Source organism: Rhipicephalus sanguineus, chromosome 5 (assembly GCF_013339695.2).
Source record: "Rhipicephalus sanguineus isolate Rsan-2018 chromosome 5, BIME_Rsan_1.4, whole genome shotgun sequence".
Lineage (NCBI taxonomy): Eukaryota > Metazoa > Arthropoda > Arachnida > Ixodida > Ixodidae > Rhipicephalus > Rhipicephalus sanguineus.
This window is the reverse complement of record NC_051180.1, coordinates 166,920,290-166,931,692: the sequence shown is the minus strand read 5'-3', so window position 1 is coordinate 166,931,692 and position 11,403 is coordinate 166,920,290. Positions and strand designations below refer to the sequence as shown.

Here is an 11,403-nt window from a genome sequence, read left to right as displayed (position 1 = left end):
AGATGTGATCTGCAAAGGCTGGAGGGCAAGCACATCTTGTGTTTCAACGTACAGATGGTGTGATTTTGTCTGCCCTACGTCGAAGAGAAAAGGTTCCAATGCACAGCACAATCAATAATAGCGAAAAACAAGAGGACGCAATCCAACGAATAAACTTTGGCCAGCAGCCGTAAAAAGCAAGGAAACTTCCACCGGGACGCCGCAGTCGACGGTGAATGGTCACAGGACCAGGGGGTGCTTGCGACGTCACTCCTCGCGATGAATGGCGGCCAACGTGCGGCCCTCGGTCTCCGGCACAAAGGGAACTGCGGCTGCGGCGACTAGCAGCACCGCTAGCCCGATCGCGAGCGACAAGCTCTCGAAGTCGCCGGCACTCCGCATGTGCGCGTCGAAGTGGACAATCACGAAGGCGATCAGCCAGCGCCAGACCCAGAGGATCGAGGTACTGAGGTAGCGCCGCCTCTTCAGAGGGAGCAGCTCGCTGATCAGCATCGGAGGCACGTGGCACAGACCCACCGAGTATACTAGCACCAGCAGGCAGACTGAGCACAGGGCGTCCCACTCGGTCGCGCTGGCATGACCGGGCGACCAGTGACTGTAGAGGTAAGCGCGTGTTCTTTAAGAAACCGGCACTGAGGAAAAAAGATGGTTGATTCCTCTGTCATAGGAATCGGTATAACACGAAAGTGAAACATGTCGTCACAGAAGTAGCTGATTGCTTTAGTGCATTGGTAATGGCCTCCAAGATTAGGGTGGCCCACCCATCATGCTGAAAAACTACGAGCTGGTGTGCCGAGACTTGTGTCAAGAGCACCAACTACCACATATATTTGAATTTTGGGCCCATAATTAGACTCCACCAAAGGTTGCTCAAATTTGAGGGTGTCGATTAGTAGCCACGAATGCCAGATACTAAAAAACAGGAAGTTTCGTTCCTGTTTTAGAGGAACGTCTACAACACTGATTGGTATATCAGAGCTTGTCTACCAGTGCTGGGCAGTATCGAAGATACATGTATCTTAGATACTATCTTAGATACTCTTTGGGTATCTTGTATCTGTATCGCGATACGTCTCGCAAGACGAGTATCTGTATCTGTATTTCCGATACATTCAATAATGTATCGTGTATCTTAAGAAACAAGATACTCCTATAGAAACACCACCATTCGAAACAATAATCGCTGTCTCAACTCTGCTTCTCAAGCTGGTACTGGTGCCTACAAACGGCCTGAATAAAACTAAGCGCAGTGACATAATTCTATTTTTCCGCCAGAGTCCATCAGTGAGGGCAGGCGATGAGGTGTGCGCGTCCCTTTTGGTGGAGCAGAGCAACATGACAGCGCTCGCGTAGTCACGACAGAACAACCGCGCGAACGTCTATGCTTAGCTCACGTGCCTTTCTTTTCTCAATTTTTTTCTTTTTTAGTATGCCAGTGCCATGATACTTACCCTTATCCACTGTCCAGCGCCGCGTACCACAAAGCGTGCGGCAATTATCGCGCAAATTCTGAGGCCGCTACCCTGCGAAGTGCTTCGTTACGAAATCTGAAGCATAGGATTGCTTTGCGTCTCGTGGCTTTCATACATCACCGACATGAAGGATCTTGTGGATGTAAGTTCGACTTACATGCTATTGACTTATGTGCAGATAAGTCCACTTTTACCGATGCTAGATCTAATAGATGAAGCGTTTACCTAGCAGGAGATATGTTCATGTACCCTATCTTCCTGCTGTCGATCTAATCCCGGCCGCGGCGGTTGCATTTTCGATGCAGGCGGAAATACTTGAGGCCCGTGTACTTCGATTTAGGTGCACGTTAAAGAACTCCAGGTGGTCGAAATTTCCGGAGCCCTCCACTGCGGCGTCCCTCATAATCGTACCGTGGTTTCGGGACGTAAACCCTAACGATTATTATTATTATGTTCCTGCTATCTTCATTCAAAGAGTTTTTGAAATCATAATTTGATTGTTAGCACAAGTGCTTTCTTGGTACAGCTTGTGCGTCCCGTACATTACCTAGGGCTCTGAACTGTTTTTTTCCGGTCTGGTAACAGCAATATGTCTCTTGTGACGTCCTGCCAAAATAAGCTCTCTGCTTTATTCTTACTTTGAACAGTCTGCTTTATTTCTGCTACTGTTTACGCATTTATATTTCACTTTTCCTTACTGTTCTGCCAAGGCAACTTTGAAAGCAAATGTGTAATTATGTGGGCGCGAAGTGAGTATACAGTACGAAACATCCTGCTTATTGCTTAGTAAAACAGCGATATTGAGCTTGCATTGTAATTATGGAAATAATTAGGAGCCACCCTAAAGTTGTTAGGAAAGAGATTCGAGAAACATTGCTATACCAAATGATCTGTTTTTCTCATGGGCGTCCCAACAAGCCGTTTCAGTCAATTTTTCATAGGCACTAAATATTTTTTATTGTCCTCCATTAACAAGTAAGTTGACGATACCTCATGCTTACTTGACATAGCTATTAGGGGTGCCAACTGCATCGTCTTTCAATACTTATTCACGATGAATGTTTGATACATAACGAATTCTCTATTTTATTTATATATATTTGTTTTCCTTTTTTTAGGCCTCCCTAATTTTTTTTCTTTTTACTACTACTAATCGCTATCGGAGCTATAGGTGGAAATAGCGTGGATAGCAGCGGCGTGCTGCGACGATTCGTGCAACTATACTGACACGTGCTCTTACTTGTTTATTTTGGTGTGATTGGGTTTAAACCGCAAAAAAACATGGCTGATCCCTCCGTCATAGGAATCGGTATAACACGAAAGTGAAACGTGTCTTCACAGAAGTAGTGGTTATTGTGTAGTGATATATGAGAGCTTGTACAATGTCTATTCGTGTTTGGCAGCTATAGCACCGTTTGACGTGGATGCACCCATGTTGACAGAATGTCTCTATCGCGACGACTAACGCCCATGATCATGATCAAACCGTTGTGGTAGCTGACGGTGTGAACACATATTTGGACACAGCGAATCGTGAATCCCGCGTAAGGTTGATATCAACGAGCTCATAATCAACACTGGTACCCGGTATGCACTTCTTCAAAGCGTCGTCAATTAAGGAGAGAAACGGCACGGTGTGCGCTTTCTAGTAATGGGTAGCCGACGCCTGTGCTCATGCATACATAACACACACTGCACTTCAGCAACACGAGAGGTAGAGGTTCGTAGCCTCAGCCGCAAACGCGTGCGTCCCGTTGGCCTCTATCTCGCGGGCGCTGCTCTCTCTCCACCAAGGCACGACATTCGCCCGTCGAAATCGCGTCCTCTGCAACGCATATTGCAGCAGTTTTGATAGTCGGTGCTCTCGCAATTGAAGCAGTCGGCGGCGGAGAAATCCCGTTGGTGCACGTGGAAGCTGCCCTACTCCGATGAGCCGACGCACGCTGACACGAAGCCAAAGGCAAAGTTCGTAACCGTAAGTGCGTCAAGGGTGCCTCGGCGACGCCAGCGCGGCCAGTCTACCCGTCTGGTATCGAGACGCTTTAACCATGACCTCCGATATCACATGCAGTCTCGGAGTACGCGCTAGTAAGTGTCAATCGTGAAGCATTACTTCTTTTCACCTCTCACAGACGGCGGCACCGCCCCGGTCCGCCCGCCGCGAAAGAGAATGTGTGAAAGATATAAGGCGCGTTCGCGCCGTGTCTAGCATCTCCCCAGTTAGCTTCGTCGGTAGCGCGTCGGGCGCTTGCCGTCGCGGCCGCAACGTCGTGGGTTCGATGCCCAGCGCCATATCTTTTTCTTGGTTTTTTTTCTTTCTCACACGTTGGCGTCCATTTTATCAACGTCATATCCGTGACGGATGTACTTGGTGGACCCCGGCATAAAACACTTTCGTGTTAAAAAAAAAATTATTAGCACTGCTCGGCTCAAGCCGCACCACGATGTTTCGGAATCTTCGCGGTTGTTTCAGATTGTTCCGTTAAGATTACGTCCAACTCCCAGCCGCGACGGCCACATTTCGATGGAAGCGAAATACTCGAGGACCGTGTACTTACATTTAAGTGCACCTTAAAGAACTCCAAGTGGTCGAAAACCCCAGGTGGTCTAAAACCCCGAGGTGGTCGTTTGGAACCCCGGGTGGCCCTCCACTACGGCGTCGATCATAATCACATCGTGGTTTTGTGATGCCAAACCGCAACAATTATTATTAAAATTATGTGCAGGACGCGAGCACTGTAGTTCATTCGGGAGCTTACGCGAGCACCAGCCGTAACGCAGGAAGGTTCGATCGCTCATGTGACCACGCGTTCCGCCGATGATCAGAATACAGAAGGCCAACAACATTTATTGCCGCTATCTGTGCACAGCGTTCTTTTGCTTGTACATTGAGTATCGTTTCTACCAACGTGACTGCCGCCTTCTTCATCGTCACCACCACGCGATAATACAATAGGTATTAGGTATCTCTGGGGTGCACTATCGCGCTCAGTATGAGCTACATCACGCGAGTGCGTGGCCGAGTGCTCTGCAAGGTTGTACAGTTGCGCCGATCATGGCATATTTTCGTGTTATCGGGAGAGGGTTTGGCTGTTCCTGCGACTGCGCATCGCCTCCACTTGCTTTTACCCTCGCCCTCGTTTAGCCCTGCGGTGATATCAGCTTCGAAAATGGTAACTTCGAGGATGAAAGCAAGCAAGTGGGGGCGATGCGCGCTCGCACGAGCAGCTGAACTCTTTCCGGATAACTCGAAAATATGCCATAATCGGCGCCACTGTACAACCTCGCAGAGCACTCGGCCACGCGCTCGCGTGAGGTAGCTCATACTGAGCGCGATAGTACATGTTCTCTCGTTGAAGGAAAATTGTTAAAACATTGCACATTAGTGAGTATATTGATAACGAACGTTTTACGCCAGCAGATAAGTAGAACATGAAAAGTCAATGCAGTTTTATGAGCTCTACACGTATACACAATGCGTCACGAAAAATGTCGCTAGCAGCGTTGTCGCTGCTGTACACCGGTGATATGGTATTGCGCAAACGGTCTTCTACAGCCAAGGTAAAACTCCACACCGGTATTTGCGCCATCATGCGAAGGCTTCTTATTGAAGTTCTTGTGATTAGATGGCGACCGGTTACCTGGTCGGCAAGCTGAGCAGCGACTCTCATCAATTACAAAAATGACAAGCAAGAGCCGCTGTCAGTGAACAGCTGTCCTGTTAAGCAGCCGAAACAAATCGCAATAAGTTCTGTCGGCAGTAAACTAATGCACTTTGAGCAAGAAGGACAAAACTTTTGAGATACTAACAGACATTTCATTAAAGTGAAACAAAATTGGTCACATTAAAGAAATTTTCAAGCAAACCTTTTTGTGCATAGGCGTTCGCTACACATTATGGTGGTCTATAATAACAAATTTGCGAATTATCGACGTATCTTAAGATACATTTGGCAAGTATCGTATCGGATACAATTGTTGCGGTAGTATCTTGTATCTGTATCTCCAATACTTCTTGCCTGGGTATCTTGTATCGTATCGCGATACAATTTCAAAGTATCTTTGCCCAGCCCTGTAATGTCTACTGTGTATTGTTGTTTGCCAGATGTACCCCCACCTATGTGGACGCACTCACGTTGACGCCTAGTGGCACATCTCCGTACCGACGACTCGCCCCGCCACGGTGGTCTAGTGGTTATGGCGCTCGACTGCTGACCCAAAGGTCGCGGGATCGAATCCCGGCCGCGGCGGCTGCATTTTCGAGGGAGGCGAAAATGTTTGAGGCCCGTGTACTTAGATTTAGGTGCACGTTAAAGAACCCCAGGTGGTCGAAATTTCCGGAGCCCTCCACTACGGCGTCTCTCATAATCATATGGTGGTTTTGGGACATTAAACCCCAGATATTATTATTATTACCGACGACTAACGCCCATCATCATTATTTAACCCTAGCGGTAGCTAAAGTTCTTAACATATGCCTGGACACCGCATATGGTGAATCCCGCGCAAATATAACATCAACAAGCACACAAAAAACACTGATACTCGATATGCACTCCCACAAACCGTCGTGAAACGCGAAGGGAAACGCTACGCGCGTTGTGTCTTCCCTCTGGCCTGGCAGTTAATTCTGACATGTCGAGCGGGGAACACGGTGCGACAGCCAGGCCAGCGTCGGAGAGCTATTTTTCGACATGAATGGATGCTATGAGCGAGGCTTCGGCTAAATCCACCACCTCGCGGTGTGTTAAACGAAATTACACTTCTATTGGAAACGCGCCGAATGGGACGGTCGCAGCAACGGCGCGTTTTCTTCTTTTGTTTTTTCAAGCCTGGTGGCGCACATTTCACCACCCCGTTATAAAGGGGGTGCTCATATCATCCATCCATCCATCCATGCAAGAGCCCTATGAGAGGAAAGTGTGAAAGATAAAAGGCGCGTTCATGTAGTCTCCGCTATGTGTTCGGCGGTAGCTCAGTGGGCTAAACGGCCGCCAGCCATCGTCGTGGACTGAGAGGTCATTAGTTCGTCTCCTGTCGACGGAACTTTTTCTTATAGTTTTTTTTCTTTGCCATTTATGGCGTTCATTTTGCTGACGTATTTCCGTCACGGAAATACGTCATGAAAATCTTGGTGGACCCTGGCATAAAACACTTTCGTGTTAAAAAAAATTCCGACAAGTTGTAGTTAGTGGCAGCAACTGAAGCAAGCAGTGGGAATGTCTTTCATAAAACGCGTTTATAAAAAATCCTTGAGGAGTATACGATTAGTTCCCGTCATTTCTCCATTTGTTCAAGTGCTCACCATCGGCTCGTTCATGTGTTGCTGTGACAATAACAATGCTATTCGCGAAACATTTCGTCAGGTAGGTGTTCCATATTTTAACGTGCCTTAAATGTCATTTGTAGAACATAAAAATTCCTTCGCCCTTGAATAAAACTTGGTTTTTCACTATTAGTGTTGGTTCCCTCCAAACGTAGTCGCGCTTCAAACGCAGCACCCATAACCCCCCTTGCTCATGTCGCTGGCAACACGTTCTGAACCGCTTTTCACCCGAGGTTTCGCGACCTATTGGATAATCCGACAAGCGGAAAAAATCACAGCATATCCACGGAGTGAATGATGATGAGTGGGCGAAGCTGCGGAGGTTCATCGGTAAACCGTGAATCTTCCGTGAATTCTGCCCAGTACATCACCGACGTGAGATCGGGCGCGTTTATACTAAAGGTTCGATGAGTTATGACGACTTGCAGCTCACTTGAATTTTACATGTACGCTGTGAATTTTCATTGTTTAGAAAACCATTGCTCTAGAAAACATCTGGCGTCTTTCGTTAAGCAGCTGGCGTCTTTTCGTTTTGCTTCAGAAACATCTGGCGTTCTTTCGTTTTGCTTTTACAAAACATCTGGCGTCTTTCGTTGGTTTATTTCATCAATCAACGGCGTTTTGAACAAAATTTTTATTGTTTAATCACGCACAGGAGAAATCTCACCAGGCACTACCTTGGAGGTAAACAATGCCTGCTAATGGGAATGAGAGACAGAAGAAGTCGGCTTTTAGCTAACACTTACACTTCTACTTCTACTAACGTTTCCTACTGGAACATGCCAATGGCTGCTAATGGGGAATGAGAGACAGAAGAATTCGGCTTTTAGTTAACGCGCACGCTGCGAATTTTTTATTGTTCAACAACGCACAGGAAAAATCTCCCACCGGCACCACCTTGGAGGTCAAGATCTGGTACTAGCGTTACGACTGGTTACGCACTACGACTACGACAGCTACGAGGGACGAACGGGTGCCGCCTTAAGGAGCTTCGCCCCTAAAATAAAGCATTCTGGCTCTGCAGATTGCAAGGCCGTTTATCCAATAAGCCTAATTGGCAGCGCTGGTTTTGTGTACTTTCTGTGCCTTTCTTCGATTCCACCGGACTTTGCGCCGTTGCCGTTGCCTTCTCCTATCCGATAAGAACAATTATCAGGGCTGAGTTTCTCTATGTTGTGTGCCTTTCTTCGTTTCCGCCGGTATCAAAGCGTTCGCATTTTACAACGTTTAACAAATAGGACCAAATGGCAGTGCTGCGCTTGTCTACGTTGTGTGCCTCTCTTCGTTTCCGCTACTATCAGCGCGCTCGACAGTTCAGACGTTTAGCCATTAAGCCCAAATGACAGCGCTGCGGTTGTCTACTTTGTGTGCCTCTCTTCGTTTCCGCCGGTATCAGCGCGGTTGTCCTCCATTACGTTTGGCCAATAAGCCCAGTTGGACACTCATACCGTAAAATAGAGGGAGATGCGCCCTAAGTATATGACTTTCTAGGAACGAAAAGTCAATTCAGACGCACAAGGAGTTGGGCTGAACTTAAGCAGATTGAGCTTGGTGGCACACAAGCTACAACCCCTTTTTAAAAGGCACGCTCATAGCATCCTTCCATTCACAACATTCTCTCGCCGCGCGGACCGGACCCGTTTCATGCTAGCTCGTCGCCGGCGGTAAGGTTTCCCTTCCGTCACAGCAGTAAACATACTGCGCATCGGTGAATCTTCGTCACAACAAAAAACATGGTCGATCTCTCCGTCATAGGAATCGGTATAACACGAAAGTGAAACGTATGTTTATACGTTGATAAATGAGAGCTTGCACAATGTATGTTGGTATTTTGGCGGCTACAGCACCGTTTGATGTGGACGCATCCATGTTGATCCTAGTGGCAGCATCTCCATTCCGCTGACTAACGTCATTGATCATGACTGAACCTTGTGGTAGCTGAAGTAGTTAAAATAAACGCGGACACAGCATATGGTCAATCCCGCGCAAAGTTGACATCGACGAGCACACAATCACCACTACTCGATACGCGCTCATGAAAAGCGTCGTCATTCGAGGAGAGAAGCGCCAAAGCGTACGCTCTCCAGCAATTGGTTACCCTCAAGGAGCTTGTTTTAACCTCCTTGGTTACCCTACACTTCTGCTCATGCATACACTACTACACAGCGCTTCAGGAACGCGAGAGGCAGAGCTCGTAGCTTGAAGCGTGAACGCGCGAAGGCGTTCCGCTGCCTCTGGCGCGTCTCTCGCTGCTACAAAGCAATCATTCAAGTAGTATTGAAACGAAATGCAGCAGAAATCAGGGAGCCAGCCTGCGCTGCGCTTAGACTACCGAAGCTCGTCCTGTCGGCGCACGTTAGTGTCGTGATGCAGTACTTCGCTTCGCCTCTCCGAGACGGCGAGACCACCCCACGCCAACGAAGGTCATTGTGAAAGAGAGAAGGTGTGATACATATAAGGCGCGTTTGTAATAGCTGATGGAAGAGCGTCGCTAGTGCAGTGGGTAAAGTGCCGGGCCCCTATCATCGCGGACTGAGATGTCGTAGGTTTGACTTCCAGGTCATCCAAATGAACAAAACTTTTTGAATGCGAAGCATTTCTTGGCGAACTTCTGCGACTTTGAGCGTATCCAGAGCCGTATATTGCTCTGAGCGTATCTATCTATCTATCTATCTATCTATCTATCTATCTATCTATCTATCTATCTATCTATCTATCTATCTATCTATCTATCTAGCCGACTACGACTTTGTACTCTCCTGCTCGTTTCGTTAATCGAATGTACACCAAAATTGGTATGGCGTAACATGACTGTATGACGAACATAAATACCAAGTCATAATATGAAAATCATGATATGCATGTCATGAACGACATGATATACATGCCACAGTCTTGGTGCTCTTATGGCCGTTTCGTTAACTTAATATATACCAAAATTGGTACGGCGTGACTAGAGTGTATGACGAACATAACTGACAGGTCCTAACGTGCAAATCATGACACGCATGTCATGTACAGCATGACTTACGTGCCACGCTCATGGTGCGCTGGCGACAGTTTCGCTAGCTTGATCTACCCCGAAATTGGTACTGCGCGACGTGACTGTGTGACGAACATAAATAACACGACTTAACATGAAAAAAACATGACAAGCATGCCATGTACAGCGTGACTTACGTTCCGCGCTCATGGTGCACTGGCGGCCGTTTCGCTAGCTTGATATACATCAAAAATTGGTATCTTGCGACGTGACTGTGTAACGAACATAAACACGAGTTAACGTGAAAATCATGACACACATGTCTTGTACAGCATGACTTACGTGCCACGCTCATGGTGCGCTGGCGGCCGTTTCGCTAGCTTGATCTACCCCGAAATTGGTATTGCGTGACGTGATTGTGTGACGAACATGCATAAATAACATGGGTGGCACGCATTTTCCTCAATGACAGACAAGACGATGTATGCAGCTCTTTGCTGGCGGCTTCGCATTACATCGATTCCCACAATGCGTGGGATCTGGCGGCTTTTTTGTCCTGGTTTTTCTTTGTCATATATTGGTGTGCATTTTACCGACGTCACGTCCCTGACGGAAATGATGTCAGTGAAGTCTTGATGGACCCCGGGATAAGACACTTTCGTATTAAAAAAAGGATGAACAAATGTGCCTACATTTGACTCCTCTCTGAGCTGAAAAAAAAAACAACAATATTTTTCAGCTGTGTAGAGTTTGGCTTCTGCTTTTCGTGACCGGTCGACTTCTTTTTTTTTTAACATCATAAGCGATGGTGCGTTGGAACGGTGAAATGGATACGAAGGCTGGAAAACGTAATCGAGGACAGTATATTGTAGTGTAGGGCAATAAAATTTAGAAACGTTGCAGCAAAAATAGAAAAAAGCCGCTCAGGACAGTGTAGAAAGAAGTTAATTGGGTGAGGCCTTCGTACTGCAGTAGAGCATGAAGTCGAAAATCGGACAGAAACCCGTCTGGTTGGCAAAAGACGTAAGGACAATTAATAGAGACACCGGCCACGAACGTTCACTCAAGACGTTTCGACTTCCGCACGGGAGCCTTGTTTTTATGTGAACATTAGTGGTCGGTGTCTATTTTGATTGTCCTCATGCAGTACGGCATAGACCCAACAAAACTAACAGAAAATTAAGCAAAGGAAAACATTATGGACATTACTTGTTTTTATCTCAAGTGTGATGGTTTTAGTGTAAGGTCTAAACAAACGAACAAGCCCCTCGAACAATTGCCCTACTGTCATGCTAGGACATAGAATAATAGGTTGAGCATGGTCTCGTTGGTGTCGGGTCTCGTGTATCGTATAAGTGAGTCAATTTAGCATAGTGAAATGTGAAAAGATTTTTAATTAAAATGTCGAAAGTACCGTTGTAAATAACTTCACATTAGCGTACAGTATTGCGAGGCAATTTATAGGAACTTCTTTAACGCACAAAAGGACACAAAACTGTAAGCAGCGACACGGACACAGCGCAAACTTCTGAGGTTTAGTTTATTTGCTGAGGCGTATGTAAATAGCAGAGTAGCAGCAGGCGCAAGCTCATTCGTACTACTTTAAAACAGCGAAAATGAAT

At 46.8% G+C, this 11,403-nt stretch overlaps 1 protein-coding gene across 1 annotated transcript; it reads right to left on the bottom strand.

Moving 5' to 3' along the window:
* Nucleotides 1-246: 246 nt before the first annotated feature.
* Nucleotides 247-2,467, bottom strand: LOC119395069 (solute carrier family 2, facilitated glucose transporter member 8-like). Its single transcript, XM_037662361.1, has 2 exons — nucleotides 2,463-2,467; nucleotides 247-595 (listed from the first exon to the last, which is right to left on the bottom strand). The coding sequence occupies exons 1-2, from the start codon at nucleotides 2,465-2,467 to the stop codon at nucleotides 247-249; spliced, it is 354 nt and encodes a 117-aa protein (XP_037518289.1).
* Nucleotides 2,468-11,403: the final 8,936 nt, after the last annotated feature.